The sequence below is a fragment of the Giraffa tippelskirchi genome, chromosome 11, assembly GCF_054371585.1.
Source record: "Giraffa tippelskirchi isolate mGirTip1 chromosome 11, T2T-mGirTip1v1.2.pri, whole genome shotgun sequence".
Taxonomy (NCBI): domain Eukaryota; kingdom Metazoa; phylum Chordata; class Mammalia; order Artiodactyla; family Giraffidae; genus Giraffa; species Giraffa tippelskirchi.
Window position 1 is genome coordinate 17,133,689 of NC_137285.1, and position 16,483 is coordinate 17,150,171.

Genomic DNA, 16,483 nt, shown 5'->3' on the forward strand with positions numbered 1-16,483 from the left:
CTTTGAGTTTTTGTAAAATATCATTTTCTAGCTAAAGATTCCAGGCTTCAAGATCAGAGGCAAAACTCTCCTGCAGGGAATAAAGAAAATATGAAGCCCAATGAGACATCATCCAGCTTCTCAAAAGCTGAAAATAAAGGTTAGAGCTTTAAAAAGTCTTTAGAAAAAAAAAAAAGTCTTTAGAAGTATGAGAGAATATGTCTTAATCTCATGCCCAATATTGAGTATTTTTTGGTCAATACTTCTTCTTAAGATTGTACATATTTAAATGTATAATTTAACATGTCAAAATCTATAATTAATATGTTGAATTTTTAATTATTTTAATAGTAGAATTTATTTTCATTTTTAGCATCATGTCCTAAAAGAATTTTAAGTTAGATCCAGATTTATTTCTAATCTTTAGCTTAAAATTCTTTTAGGTCTAACACTTCCTTAATTTTGCAGGTATATCACCAATTGTTTCTGAACATAGAAAACAGATTGATGATTTAAAGAAATTTAAGAATGATTTTAGGGTAAGTATTGTATTGACTAATGAATTAGAACTTAAAAAAAATTTTTTAATGTACTAAAAAATGCACTATATATATACCCAGAATAATCAAACCATGTTTATAGAAAGCTAAACATTCTCAAAGTTGTCTTTGCCTATGCTTTAACTGAGGTAATTAAAATCATGAGATTTGATAAGAACAACAAATACTAGATGAAAGAGAATGTACTTCTGTGGTTGGAAGTCAGCATAAGTTATTATTTGATACTCATTTGATTATATTATTTGATGACCGTAGAACAAGGCTAAGGCATTATCTGATGTGACAAGTAGAAGATGTATTGGACCCTGGTTGCAGATTTACACTTGTGCACAAATGGATTTTGATAGACATCTTTCTACAGTATCATTTCTCTAAAGACTTGCTGGATCTGATCTCTCCTGGATGACTGTTCATTCTTTTGCCTAGCATTTGCTATAACATACTGTGCATATCAAGGTATATTTTGAGACCAAATCAAGAAATCATCCTGAAACATCACCTTAATGGGGAAAAACCTGATTAATTCAGCCATTTTTTTTTTTCAGAGGCTGATAAAAGTTGAATGGCTCAAAGGCAAAACCAGCCTTTTCCTAGCCTGTGTTCTAGCTTCCTAAAAATTTAAGTTTTTGCCAGTAGCTTCATTCCTGACTTACTGGCACCATTCAAAATATTAAATTTAATTTTTTAAGCTATAGTTAATGCATGGACACAGTACAAAGAAGAATGACTGAATGCCCAGATGCCCACTACCAGCTTGATATGTCAAGCATTCCAACACAGTCTCCTGTGTAGTTGCCCTCCTCAGCTGCATCTCCTGCCCAGTGAAGGGTTTCTTTCCTTGCAGTTCTTTACACTGGATGTGAATACATCTTGAGTTTGATATAAATGTTATGTCCTTGCCCATTTGCTTTTATTTTGTCAGTATTTTTTTTTTTAACAGTTAATCCTTCATTCTCTTCTTATAGTACACTTGCAAGAATTTATTACATTATGAAGGAAAGAAATATTTTTACTTTGAAGTATATGAGATAATACTGTTTTCACAGTTTTATTAAAGTATAATTTATATACCATACAATTTATCCATTTAAAGTATACAGTTTAGTGGATTTTAGTATAAGGCAATGGCAACCCACTCCAGTACTCTTGCCTGCAAAATCCCGTGGACAGAGGAGCCTGGTAGGCTACAGTCCATGGGGTCACTAAGAGTCGGAAATGACTGAGCAACTTCAGTTTCACTTTTCTCTTTCATGCACTGGAGAAGGAAATGGCAACCTACTCCAGTATTCTTGCCTGGAGAATCCCAGGGACGGCGGAGCCTGGTGGGCTGCCGTCTATGGGGTCTCACAGAGTCGGACACGACTAAAGCGACTTAGCAGCAGCAGCAGCAGTATATTCACACAGTTTATACAACCATCACATAAGCCCTTAGCAGTCAGTGCTCATTTGCTTTCAAACACCTCTGCCCCCTCCCACGCCGGCACCCCCCAGTAACCACTGATCTACTTTTTCTTCATGGATTGCCTCTTCTGGACATTTCATATGCGTGGAACCATGTAATAAATGGCCTTTTGTGAGTGGCTTTTTCACTTACTATCATGTTTTCAAGATTTGTCCACGTAGCCTATGTCAGTACTTCAATACTTTTATGAATAATATTCCATTGTGTGGATAGATCATATTTTATTTATTCATTTATAATCAGTTGATGCATCTTTGGGTTCTTTTTGACTGTAGTGAATAATGCTGCTATGAATATTAGTATACAGTTTTTGGGTGACCATATGTTTTCATTTCTTGTGAGTATATACCTAAGAGTGGAATTTCTGTTTTGTCTGGTACCTCTGTCCTTCACCTTTTGAGGAAAACTTGATTCTTCGCCAAAGTAACTGCACTATGTTACATTCTCACCAGCAGTATATGAGGGTTCCTGTTTCTCCACATCTTTACCAACACTTGTTACTGTTTGCTGTTTTGATTGTGGTTTTGACTTGCATTTTTCTGACAGCTGATGAGGTTGAGCATCTTTTTATATATATATGTTGATTGCTCATTTGTATGTTTTCTTTGGAGAAATGTTTATTCAGATCTTTGCCCATTTTAAAAATTGAGTTATCTTTTTATTGAATTGTAAAAGTTCTCTGTTTATTCTATCTACAAGTCTTGCATCAAATGTGGGGTTTGAAATTTCTTCCTCTCTTTCTGTGGGTTGTCTGTTCACTTTCTTGATATTGACCCTTGAAGCACAAAATTTATAGATTTTAATGAAGTCCAGTTCATCTGTTTTTTTCTTCTGTTCCTTGTGCTTTTGTTGTCATAGCTAATAAACCATTGCCTAATCCATAGTCATAAAGATTTACTGTTGTTTTCTTCTAAGAGTTTCAATTAGAGCTGTGATCCATTTTGAGTTAATTTTTTAAGTTGAGGTGTAGCTGATGTACAGTGTTGTGTTAGTTTCAGGTGTATAGCAAAGTGGTTCAGTTATATGTATATGTGTATTCTTTTTCAGATTCTTTTCCATTGTAGGTTATTACTTGATATTGAATGTAGTTCTCTGTGCCATACGGTAGATCCACGTTGTTTTTGTATTTCATATATAGTAGCATTGTATCTATTAATCTCAAACTCCTAATATATCCCCGCCCTTCCCCTTTTATAACAATGAGTTGTTTTCTGTGAGTTTATTTCTGTAATGTAAGTATGTATGTATGTCTCGTTTTTTTAGATTCCATGTCATATATTTACCTTTTTCTGTCTGACTTACTTCAATTAGTATGATTATCTCTAGGTCCAGTCATGTTGCAAATACAAATGACACATTCTTTTTTTATGGCTGATTGTGTGTGTATACACAGCACACATCTTTATCCATTCATGTGTTGATGTATATATCTAGGTTGCTTATGTGTCACGGTTATTGTACATAGTGCTGCTAATGAATGTTGGGGTGTACATATCTTTTCGAAGTCGAGTTTTTATCTTTTCTGGATATATACCCAGAAGTAGGATTGCTGGGTCATATCGTAATTCAGTTTTACTTTTTTAAGGAACCTCCATACTGTTCTCCATAGTGACTGTACCAGTTTATATTTTGAGTGATTTTTAAAACATAGCGTTGATAGGCTTTCAAATTCAGTCTTTTGTCAGTGGATATCACTTGTCCCAGCACCATCTTTTGAAAAGACATTGAATTGGATTGAATTGAATTGACTTTGCACCTTTGCTGAAAATCATTTAACCACAAAGGTGGGAGTGTATAATTATATTCACTTTTCCTGCATAGATCTGTATATGTCTGTCCTTTTTGCCAGTACCATACCGTCTTGATTAGTGTTAGTGTATTTTTTAAAGTTTATTGTTTCTTCGTTTAGTAGAAAATATTTTGACTCTTCATATTATCAGTTCACAACTTGCTGTAAACCTTTAATACTTGACACTTTCAAGTTCTGTGTAGTTGCAGCTTTAGAACTTATTTCTTTGGGACTTCTCGATATTTTGGGGGACCTGAAAATTCAAAAGCATTATTAAGTCTCTTATAAATAACCGTCTGGTCTGTAAGTGAAGACTAGAAAGCAAAGAAATGATTGTAAAAGAATGTTTGAGGATGGGCTTTATAATTACCTTTAGATAAAGGAATGTTATTAGTTTAAATATTATTCTTATGTATCAGAGACTGTTCTAAGAGCTTATGTAATAAATCCTTTATTGTCATCACTTTGAAACAGGTTCTGTGTGTTTCTGAAATGTGTATATTAGGAAACTGAGGCAAAGATAAATTAAGGAATTTACCCCCATGTCACGTCCATCTGTGTGTTTCATCCTCCAGCAGTGGTTTGGACAGTCACTGATGCATCCCGTGTACTGCAGTGCTCAGTGACTGAATCATCACAGCCACTCTCATGGTGTGCACACGGCTGTAAACTGTGATGCTTCACGAAATCTGTGGTCTTTCACTCAGACAGAAATAGGAGTATCCTGCAGTTTTGGGGTCCCCCTGCTCAAAGAGCCATCAAGAAGCTCTAATATAGCTCTGTGCAAGGTGCTGAAAGCTTTATTTGTGTGAAAGAATTGATAGTAATTCAATCTGTTGCAGCTTAATGGTGTGGATTTTGGAGATAAATATATGATCTATGTTTATATCTTGTCCTCGGTACAACAATGAGGCATGTTATCTAGATTCCCCTGAGCCCAAATGGGATAATTGTAGAACCTACTTCATAGTGGTCTTGAGAGAATTAATGAGATATTGCCTGTAAACTATTTTAATACCATTCTTGACTCATATACTCAGTAAGTATTAATTATTACCAAAATACAGATAAAGCAAAGTTATACTGGCAACCATGGTTTTTTTTCTGAGTCACAAGAATTTTAGTTTTCCCATAAAATACCCATTGTCCAAAGCAATCTACAGATTCAGTGCAATCCTATCAAAATTCCAATGGCTTTTTTTTCACAGAAATAACACAAAAGTAGAATTTGTATGTAACCACGGAAGACCCTGAATAACCAAAGCAATCTTGAGAAAAAACAAGCTAGAAGTCTCACACTCTCTGATTTCAAACTATATTGCAAAGATATAGTAGTCTAAACAGTATGTTATTGACATAAAAACAGAAACAGATTGATGAAAGAGAGAGAGTCAGAAAATAAACTCCATTTATGACAAAGGAGCCAAGAATATACTGAGGAAAGGACAGTCTTTTTAATGGTTTTGGGAAAACTAAACAGATATATTCAAAAGAATGGAATATATTCAAAACCACTGTCTTACACCATACATAAAAATCAACTCAAAATGAATTAAACGTGTGAAAGTAAGTTCTGAAACTAAAATTTCTAGAAGAAAACATCAGTTGTGAGCTTCTTGACATTGTCCTTGGCAGTGATTTTCTGATTTGATAGCAGAAACAGAGGCAACGGAAGCCAAAGTAAATAGCTGGGATTACATCAGACTAAAAGACTTCTGCAGAGCAAAAGAAGCCATTCAGCAAAATTAAAGTGAACTACCAAATGGGGAAAGTATTTGTGAGTTACATATCTTATACAGGGTTAATATCTAAAACAGAGAACTCATACCACTTAAATAGCAAAAATAAAATCTAAAACTGAAAGGATCTAAATAGACATTTTTTCAAAGAAGATGGCCGACAGGTCCATGAAAAGGTGCTCACCATTACTAATATTAAGGAAATGTAAAATCCAGTGAGATGTCTCATACCTGTTAGAATGGCTATTCTTGAAAAACAAACAAAACCCAAGAAATAAGTTCTGGCCAGGATATGGAGGAAAGGGAACCTCTGTACACTGTTGGTGGGTAAATTAGTACAGCGACTATGGAAAATGCTGGGCTGGAGGAAGCACAAGCTGGAATCAAGATTGCTGGGAAAAATATCAATAACCTCAGGTATGCAGATGTCACCACCCTTATGGCAGAAAGTGAAGAAGAACTAAAGACCCTCTTGATGAAAGTGAAAGAGGAGAGTGAAAAAGTTGGCTTAAAGCTCAACATTCAGAAAACTAAGATCATGGCATCCGGTCCCATCACTTCATGGGAAATAGATGGGGAAACAGTGGCTGACTTTATTTTTCTGAGCTCCAAAATCACTGCAGATGGTGGTTGCAGCCGTGAAATTAAAAGACGCTTACTCCTTGAAAGAAAAGTTATGACCAACCTAGACAGCATATTAAAAAGTAGAGACATTGCTTTGCCAAAAAAGGTCTGTCTAGTCAAGGCTATGGTTTTTCCAGTAGTCATGTATGGATGTGAGAGTTGGACTATAAAGAAAGCTGAGCACAGAAGAATTGATGCTTTGAACTGCGATGGTGAAGACTCTTGAGAGTCCCTTGGACTGCAAGGAGATCCAGCCAGTCCATCCTAAAGGAGATCAGTCCTGGGTGTTCATTGGAAGGACTGATGTTGAAGCTGAAATTCAATACTTTGGCCACCTCATGCGAAGAGCTGACTCATTTGAAAAGACTGATGCTGGGAAAGATTGAGGGCAGGAGAAGAAGGGGACGACAGAGGATGAGATGGTTGGATGGCATCACCGACTCAATGGACATGGGTTTGAGTGGACTCTGGGAGTTGGTGATGGACAGGGAGGCCTGGCATGCTGCGGTTCATCGGGTCACAAAGAGGCGGACACGACTGAGCGACTGAACCGAACTGAACTGATTCCACTTTTGGCTATTTATCTAAAGGAAATGAAAACGCTAACTTCAAAAATATCTGCATGTATACTTAAACACAGGTGTGTGTGCACACACAATGGAATTCCTATTCAACCGTAGAAAAGAAGGAAATGCTGCCATTTTTGACAACATGAATGGCCTTTGAGGGCATTATGCCAGGTTAAGTAAGTCAGACAGAGAGGGTTCAAATATTGTTGCACTCACTTACATGTGGAATCTTTTAAAAAAGAAAGAAAAAAGAAAACCCAACCTAACCGACACAGATTGGTTGCCAGAGGCAAAGGGTGCAGCAAAGTGAATGAAGGTGGTTGAAAGATACAATCTTGCAGTTATTATAAAGTCTTGGGTAGGTAGTGTACAGCATGGTGACTATATTCAGTAATACTATATTACGTATTTGAAAGTTGCTAAGAAGGTAGAAATGGTATGGACCTAACAGAAGCAGAAGATATTAAGAGGTAGCAAGAATACACAGAAGAACTGTACAAAAAAAGATCTTCATTACCCAGATAATCACGATGGTGTGATCACTCACCTAGAGTCAGACATCCTGGAATGTGAAGTCAAGTGGGCCTTAGAAAGCATCACTACGAACGAAGCTAGTGGAGGTGATGGAATTCCAGTTGAGCTATTTCAAATCCTCAAAGATGATGCTGTGAAAGTGCTGCACTCGATATGCCAGCAAATCTGGAAAACTCAGCAGTGGCCACAGGACTGGAAAAGGTCAGTCTTCGTTCCAATCCCAAAGAAAGGCAATGCCAAAGAATGCTCAAACTACCACACAATTGCACTCATCTCACATGCTAGTAAAGTAATGCTCAAAATTCTCCAAGCCAGGCTTCAGCAGTACGTGAACCATGAACTTCCAGATGTTCAAGCTGGTTTTAGAAAAGGCAGAGGAACCAGAGATCAAATTGCCAACATTTGCTGGATCATCGAAAAAGCAAGAGAGTTCCAGAAAAACATCTATTTCTGCTTTATTGACTATGCCAAAGCCTTTGACTGTGTGGATCACAATAAACTGTGGAAAATTCTGAAAGAGATGGGAATACCAGACCATCTGACCTGTCTCTTGAGAAACCTGTATGCAGGTCAGGAAGCAACAGTTCGAATTGGACATGGAACAACAGACTGGTTCCAAATAGGAAAAGGAGTCCGTCAAGGCTGTATATTGTCACCCTGCTTATTTGACTTATATGCAGAGTACATCATGAGAAACGCTGGGCTGGAAGAAACACAAGCTGGAATCAAGATTGCCGGGAGAAATATCAATAACCTCAGATATGCGGATGACACCACCCTTATGGCAGAAAGTGAAGAAGAACTAAAGAGCCTCTTGATGAAGGTGCAAGAGGAGAGTGAAGAAGTTGGCTTAAAGCTCAACGTTCAGAAAACTAAGATCATGGCATCTGGTCCCATCACTTCATGGCAAATAGATGGGGAAACAGTGGAAGCAGTGTCAGACTTTATTTTTTGGGGCTCCAAAATCACTGCTGATGGTGATTGCAGCCATGAAATTAAAAGACGCTTACTCCTTGGGAGGAAGGTTATGGCCAACCTAGATAGCATATTTAAAAGCAGAGACATTACTTTGCCAACAAAAGTCCGTCTAGTCAAGGCTATGGTTTTTCCAGTGGTCATGTATGGATGTGAGAGTTGGACGGTGAAGAAAGCTGAGCGCTAAAGAATTGATGCTTTTGAACTGTGGTGTTGGAGAAGACTCTTGAGAGTCCCTTGGACTGCAAGGAGATCCAATGAATCCATCCTAAAAGAGATCAATCCTGGGTGTTCATTGGAAAGTCTGATGTTGAAGCTGAAACTCCAGTACTTTGGCCACCTCATGCGAAGGGTTGACTCATTGGAAAAGACCCTAATGCTGGGTAGGATTGGGGGTGGGAGCAGAAGGGGACGACAGAGGATGAGATGGTTGGATGGCATCACCGACTCGATGGACATGGGTTTGGGTGGACTCCGGAAGTTGGTGATGGACAGAGAGGCCTGGCGTGCTGCAATTCATGGGGTCGCAAAGAGTTGGACACGACTGAGCGGCTGAACTGAACTGAAGAAGGTAGACAGTTCCCACCATTAAAAAAGATGTGTAATTGTGGTAATAATGTCTGTTAGCTAGGCATTGTGATCATTTGGCAATACATATGTATATTGAATCACTGTGTTGTACACCTGAAACTAAATATAATGTTATATGTGAATTATTTCTCAGTAAAAGGAAAGTGATTCAATTTTGAAAAAAAAAATCAGATTTTTTTTGTTAGTATACTGCAGGTAGGAAGTACAACAGAGTGTTCAAAAGTACGAGTTGTGTTTTCCTCATTTATAAGATTGAGCTAATAATATGTACATCAAATAGGGCTGTTATAATGTCTAAATGAATGAATTTGTAAATAGTTTAGAACAGTGTCCAACCCTTAGTACTGTGTTTGCCATCATATGAATAACAATGTTGAAAGCTGTAATTTTGCCTTCTTTAAAGACCCTTCTGACAAATATTTGAAGTTTTATGTAGTACACAGTTGATTTGTTACATGTATAGCCTCTGCAAAACATTAAGTACCTATATTGTGTCTTAAATTCTGACTGTGTCCAAATGTTCTTATCACCTGCCCTCAACTACTTGAGGCTCTATAACTATATTGGTGACACAGTGAAGCTTGAAAAGTCCCTGAGATGTGTGGTACTGCTTGACAGGACACCATGGCTCCCAGTAGTGAGATTTTGATGATGGTGTGCCTGTCTTGAGGCTCAGGAGATAGTTTGTCCCTCTCCAGTCTTACAGCCTCTTTTTCTGTGCAGTTGGTTCTTTAGCTTATTCTTACTGCCTTGGGCTGTTGCTTGGATTTATTCTCAATTCCACCATTGATGCCTAATGATGCTCTTTTCCTTCTCTTTCCCTTCAGCTATCCCTGTTTTGTTTCTTCTATGAAGTAGGGCATCTTAAGTCGTTATCAGACAGTAGTAGCATTGCTTGCTTCTGGTCTGCACTTAAAAACCCCATCACTTATGTTACTAACGTGTTGGTCTTCTGCTCTTCTTGTTGGTGCTTCTGTTTTGTGGTTTCCTATACCTTAACTGACCTGCATGTCTAGTCAGGTCGCCCTTTGAATACACTTACTTCAGAATTTCCAAGCCACCACTTCTCAAGCTCAAGCCCAGGTCTTAGTCCAGCCTGCATAACAGTCTCTCTATACCCTTACTCGGCTTCCTCCAGTTCATTTTCCACAGAGCTGCTATGCTCATCTTTGTGAACTGTAAATCTTGCTTAAAATTCTTCAGTGACTTCTTACTATTCTGAGAATTAAAAGCTAGAATCCTGGGCATAGCTTTCAAGTCCTTTTATCATCTTGTTCCTCTTGGGTGAATTTATCGTTTCTTGACTCACTTTGTGTCCATTCTTGCTCCAGTAGCCAGTACTTTTCTATTTCACACAGGGCCATCTTCTCCCTTTCCTTTTGGTCTTTAAACATGCAGTTTCTTTTCTTTTACTTAGTGTATTACCCCCTTTTCCAAACTCTCCCCAAACCCCCACTATCTTGGACACTTTAGATGACATTTTCATTGAGAAGCCTTCTCTTTCCATGAGTTGCTTTTTCCTCTGGAATCCCCATCTGCCCTAGTTGGTTAGTGTCTGATCTCATCCAGATGGGAAGCTTTGGGAGGATAGGAACTATTTTATATTTCCATTCCCAGCACATAGAATTTCTGACACATGGTATACACTCAGTAAAAAGTTTTCAGGCTAGGACATTTGAGTGCTTACATGACTATAGTTAGGTTCTATAGACATTTCATTATTGTTACCTTATAATGAAAACATTACTCGTAAAATATGAACAAAGCATTACTCAGAATATTTCATGCTTACAAATACTAGTTTGTGCTCATGGGAAAAAATGATTACTAGAGTTATTTAAAATATTTAAGTATAATTATTTCCTTTATTTAGTTACAGCCAAGTTCTACTTCTGAATCTATGGATCAGCTGCTAAACAAAAATAGAGAGGGAGAAAAATCAAGAGATTTGATCAAAGACAAAATTGAACCAAATGCTAAGGATTCTTTCATTGAAAATAGCAGCAACTGCACCAGTGGCAGCAGCAAGCCGAGCAGCCCCAGCATTTCCCCTTCAGTCCTCAGTAACACGGAGCACAAGAGGGGACCTGAGGTCACATCCCAAGGGGTTCAGACTTCCAGTCCAGGATGTAAACAAGAGAAAGAAGATAAAGAGGAGAAGAAAGATGCAGCTGAGTGAGTAAACCTGGAATTTAGCACACCCTTTTGCTTAACTTTTCCTTAAGGTGTCCAAGACCTTCCAACTCCAGAATTTATCTAGACTTTTAGACTGCTTTTATATGTAGCCCTCAACTTAAATACAACTGGTCTTAACAAATGACATTTTAAGTCAGTTAAGTCGTCGCACCCTATACTCTTCTTCCCTCCTCGCATGTTTTTCCATCCCATGGCAAAAAAAAACAACTCTATGCATAAATTAAGAATGGCTAATTTATAAATATATAGGGAGTTGAAAAATTACTGGCTTTGGGACTGATATCCCCTGTATGCTAATCAGTACCCACCTCCTTGCTGTGCTGCCAGAACTAAGTACTGCCACTGCCAAGAAGAGAGAAAATTCTGGTGACCCTTATCAATTAAGTGGGGCTTTTGTGGGCCAATCTTAGAATCTAATCACACCACCATTGACTGATTTGTTCTGCATTCCATACAACCCTGTTACAGCTGAACTTTTGGAACGCAGCTTATTGATATGTCACGGAGCACTTATTCTTGATTTGAGGCAAAAGTTTTTATTACAGTCATGATTTTTCCCAAGATACTTTGTATAGGAAACACTGTCACAGAAAAAAATTACTACATGCTAGAGACTTGATATATTAATATATTTTATAAGGGGCTACTGTCTTTTCAGATTGTTTTTGTTGGTTGCTTTTGAGAGAAGCTTTGCATATTTCACTTTTTAAAAAATTGTCCTTTTTTGACTAGTAATTATCAGATTAAGCAGTGGGAAGTATGTATGTGTGTGTTTTAAGGAAGAGAATGATCTTCTAGTGAGAATTACTTAAGTTTAGCAATTTTTTTTTTTTTTTTAAGTTTAGCAATTTTTAAAAACTGTCAGGTATAAAAGACTATAGTAGCATAAGTTCCATGCATATTTCACTGGCTTTTATTTTTTTCTGGTGTAGGCAAGTGAGGAAATCAACGTTGAATCCCAATGCAAAGGAGTTCAACCCTCGTTCCTTTTCTCAGGTAAGTTTCTCTCTCTCTTTGAAGTAAATCTAGTCTCTTTAAAAAAAAAAAAATAATTAGTAGTAGTAATACTTCTTTTCCCATACCTGCCATCTATCAGTTACAGTATGCTGAAACAACTTCTAGTTAAAGTTCCTTTTTCTTTTGTGGTAATTAATGTATATTTTTGAACCATAAGAAAAAATCCTAGTTTTATCATCAATTAATAATGTGGTCTGAGACAAATTTTTTAATCTTTCTGACTCAGAATTTGAAGATGGTTGGCCTGCTAGGCTCTCAGGTTCATAGATTATACTGTTATTATTTTACTGACTTTGAAAGATATGTTTATTTTTTAATTTTTAAAAACTTTTTTCCAGTTCTTAAAAATCATCACTGCTGTTTTTAATAGCATTGTTCATTAATTGATATAACATTTACATTAACTTTCTACCAAGTATTTCTTTTTTTAATTTGAAACATTTGCAGGTTTATTTTCTGTGAGATAACTTTCATTAAGAGATAACTAATTAACAGTGAGTAAAACAGAGAAAGATGGGGGAAACCAGTCCTCAGATTGTAGTAATAGTTACCTTTTCACCTTAAGATACTTGATTTTTGTTTTTGTAGCCTAAGCCTTCTACCACCCCAACTTCGCCTCGTCCTCAAGCACAACCTAGCCCATCTATGGTGGGTCATCAGCAGCCAACTCCAGTTTATACTCAGCCTGTTTGTTTTGCACCAAATATGATGTATCCAGTCCCCGTGAGCCCGGGCGTGCAAGTGAGTCATAGAATTTGACTTGTTCATTTACCCTCTGTAAGTTATTTATGTTTGACACCAAGTATTCTGTAGGTGCGCAGTGACTTGCAGTGATGGTATAACAGAAATATTTAAAAGTGGAGTCATGAGACTTCCCTGGGGGTCCATTGGTTAGGACTCTGTGCTTCCACTCCAGGGGGCCTGGGTTTAATCCCTGGTCAGGGAACTAAGGCGCCCTGGTGGCTCAGATGGTAAAAAATCTGCCTCTAATGAGGGAGGCCAGGGTTCAATCCCTGGGTTGGGAAGATCCCCTGGAGGAGGGTATGGCAGCCTACTCCAATATTCTTGCCTGGAGAATCCCCATGTGCAGAGGAGCCTGGCAGACTACAGTCGGTGGGGTCGCAGAGTCAGACATGACTGAGCAACTAAGCACACACACAGGGAACTAAAATCCCACATACCATGTGGTGAGTCACCCTCTTTCCCCCCCACCCCCCCAATTTTTCTCTAAAAAGTGGAGGCATGCAATGTGGTATGTTGTTAGTATAAGGACCCAAATATGAACATATTTTCTGGTCGGAAAGATGATTTAGATTTACTGTAGTTTGGGATTTGTCCTTTTAGCTATGGGTGTGATTTTATCTTTTTAATGACTATTAAGAATCAGGAAACTTGAGAGCTAGCTCTCTAGCAATATACAACTAAGAGAGAGTGGTAAGATACATTCCTAATATCTTGAGAGCTTAATCTTCATTTTCTTTTTATTTCCTTAAGCCTCTATATCCTATACCTATGACGCCCATGCCAGTCAATCAAGCCAAGACATATAGAGCAGGTAAAGGTGAGAATAATCCTGCCTGTGTTTGCTTGTAGTCTGCATGCTGCATGAATGAAATAACTCATTTTTTAATGAGTAAATATCTGCAGTTCAGTTTTGACTTTTCATAAAACTTCATTGACTTTTGGATGTTCAACGTTACATCAGGTATTTAAATGGATTTTTATGAACAAAAATGGGAAGAGAAATACTCATGAGTTGTGAATTTTAAGATCCTCTTCACAAAAAATAATTGAATTTTGAAATATTCAATGTTAAATTTGTAAAGATGGTTTGCTGAATTAACTGTTTGCTCACATTCTTATATAATACGTAATTTTCCCCCAAAATTTAAAATTTCTTTGTGAGTAGAGATGGCACACTTCAGAAACTGTCAAAATGCTATTAGAGAAATGTTTCCTCATCTTTAAAATGAGAGCTGTTGTATGATCTAGTACTCTGTGTTTGTGCAGAAGAGCGTTCATTGAAAAAAAAAAAACCACATACTTACCTTAAAAGGAAATATTTTAATGTTGAAAATCATTAAAGGGTTCCCCCTTTTGCCATTTAGGTAATTAAGAGCAGTCATTTCTATCATTTTATTGAGAATAGAAAGCAGAATGGTGGCGAGCCCCGAGGGGCTCTCGCTTCTGGCGCCAAGCGGGCGCGACCCGCTCCGGGGACAGTGCCAGGTGGGGAGTTTGACTGGGGCGGTACACCTGTCAAACGGTAACGCAGGTGTCCTAAGGCGAGCTCAGGGAGGACAGAAACCTCCCATGGAGCAGAAGGGCAAAAGCTCGCTTGATCTTGATTTTCAGTACGAATACAGACCGTGAAAGCAGGGCCTCACGATCCTTCTGACCTTTGGGGTTTTAAAAAACAAAAACAAACAAAAAAAACAACAACAACAAAAAAAAGAAAGCAGAATGGTTTGTATAATAAAGTCACTTCTCAGTGCCCAGTAATTAATTACCTCCATCACAAAAATTTCACTTTTTTTTCTCCATTATAGTTTATTACAAGAGACTGACTTTAGTTCCCTATGCTATATAGTAGGGCATTGTTGTTTGTTTTTTTAATATATAGTAGTTTGTGTCTGCCGGTCCCAGGCCCCTAATTTATTCTGCCATCTCCACCACTCTCCCACCACTTTCCTTTTCAGTAGTCATAAATTTGTTTTCTGTCTGAGTCTGTTTGTTTTGTAGATAGGTTCATTTGTGTTGTATGTTAGACTCTCATACGTGATACCATAAATGTCCTTCTCTGACTTCACTGTTAGTATGATGATCTCTAGATTCATCCACATTGTCACAAATAGCATTATTTCATTCTTTTTTATAGCTGAGTAGTATCCCATTGCATATGCATCACATTTTCTTTATCCATTCATCTGTTCATGAACATTTAAATATAAGTTACTTCTGAGACTTCCCTGGCTGTCCATTGGTTTAAAACTCTGTGCTTTCACTACCATGGCTCTGGGTTCAGTCCCTGGTTGGGGAACTAAGATTCCACGTGCCATGCACATGGCGTGGCCAGATAGATAGGTAGTAGTTCTTGTTTTCCCTCCTAATAAAATGCTGCAGTGCACATTGGGGTACATGGATCTTTTTGAATTCGAGTTTTCTTCAGATATATGCCCAAGAGTAGGACTGTTGGATCATTTGGTAACTTTAAAAAATTTCACTTCTTAAATTAATAAGCTTTCCTCAGGGTTTGAAGCAATTGCAGTTTTGTGCATGTTAGTAATTAAAATTCTGTTTTTAAAAAAAACGTGTGAAGGGAAATTCCCTGGCGGTCCATTGCTTAGTTAGGACTTGGCACTTTCAGTCTCAGGGTCTGGGTTCAGTCCCTGGCTTGGGAACTGAGATCTGGCAAGCCTCACAAAGCAGCCAAAAAAACAGAATATATGATAGATATCCTTCGTCTTTCCTTTAGAACACTGGAACCTATTGGAAGAATTCTACCTTAGATCATTTAAAGTTATCTTGTTATAGGGTTAATGTTATTCCGAGGGCCTGCCGTTTCATTTCTACACACTTTGTGTGTATCATATTAAAAATATGGATATTTTTATTAGGTAGCCAGAGTGCCATTATCACACTTTATAAAAACAAACTAATTCCTTTTTATCATCTGCTGCTGCTAAGTCGCTTCAGTCGTGTCCAACTCTGTGCGACCCCATAGACGGCAGCCCACCAGGCTCCCCCATCCCTGGGATTCTCCAGGCAAGAATACTGGAATGGGTTGCCATTTCCTTCTCCAATTTTATCATCTAATAACCATCATAATCAGATTACCCTGATTGAGACAGGAATATATTTTTACGGTTGGTTTGTTTTGAGTGAGGATCAAAATAAGATCTTCACATTATTGCATTTGTTACATGTCTTTGTTTTCCCCTATTTTTATCCCTGCTGTTGCTTTGTGACAGAAACTGATTGTTACATAGTATATCGTATATTCTAGGTTTGTCTCTTCTTGTGATGTCATTGATTACATTCAGGTGTAACTTTTATGGTAAGAGATAAAAATACTTGATAGATATTGGTGAGTGTTCTATGTTGGATCATTTAAGAGGTACAGTATCTGGTCCTACTTTGAATTATGGTAAGATTTACTAAAGGCTCAAGTGGTAATAGCTTGATCCTCCCCTCTCTAATTGTAAAGTTTTCTGTCAAGTCTATCATCTTATTCATTGATGATTGATACTTAACAGCATCTTTTCATTAGGGCTCTGTGCTGTCATGTCCAACTCCTTGTGATGCTATGGACTAGAGCCCTCCAGGCTCCTCTGTCCATGGTATTTTCCAGGCAAGGATACTGGAGTGGGTTGCCATGCCCTCCTCCAGGGAATCTTCCTGACCCGGGGATTGAACCTGCAATTCTTAGGTCTCCTTTATTGGCAGGT

At 37.7% G+C, this 16,483-nt stretch overlaps 2 protein-coding genes across 51 annotated transcripts in view; one reads left to right on the top strand and one right to left on the bottom strand.

Annotated features, from left to right (window-relative positions):
* ATXN2 (ataxin 2) overlaps nucleotides 1-16,483 on the top strand; it is a 100,300-nt gene that overhangs the window by 60,603 nt on the left and 23,214 nt on the right. For 30 of the 50 annotated variants that reach the window (XM_081539865.1, XM_081539872.1, XM_081539884.1 and 27 more), the window contains 6 exons: nucleotides 32-139; nucleotides 448-518; nucleotides 10,696-10,997; nucleotides 11,951-12,014; nucleotides 12,624-12,776; nucleotides 13,530-13,590. In XM_081539865.1, coding sequence (XP_081395991.1) covers nucleotides 32-139; nucleotides 448-518; nucleotides 10,696-10,997; nucleotides 11,951-12,014; nucleotides 12,624-12,776; nucleotides 13,530-13,590 — 759 coding nt within the window. Of the gene's footprint in view, nucleotides 1-31; nucleotides 140-447; nucleotides 519-10,695; nucleotides 10,998-11,950; nucleotides 12,015-12,623; nucleotides 12,777-13,529; nucleotides 13,597-16,483 lie in introns of all 50 variants that reach the window. The other 20 variants (XM_081539864.1, XM_081539871.1, XM_081539883.1 and 17 more) reach the window with 1 other exon arrangement.
* SH2B3 (SH2B adaptor protein 3) overlaps nucleotides 3,265-16,483 on the bottom strand; it is a 77,350-nt gene continuing 64,131 nt past the window's right edge. Inside the window, exon 8 of the mRNA XM_081539926.1 lies at nucleotides 3,265-4,043. Coding sequence (XP_081396052.1) covers nucleotides 4,009-4,043 — 35 coding nt within the window. The 3' untranslated portion in view covers nucleotides 3,265-4,008. The remainder of the gene's footprint in view (nucleotides 4,044-16,483) is intronic.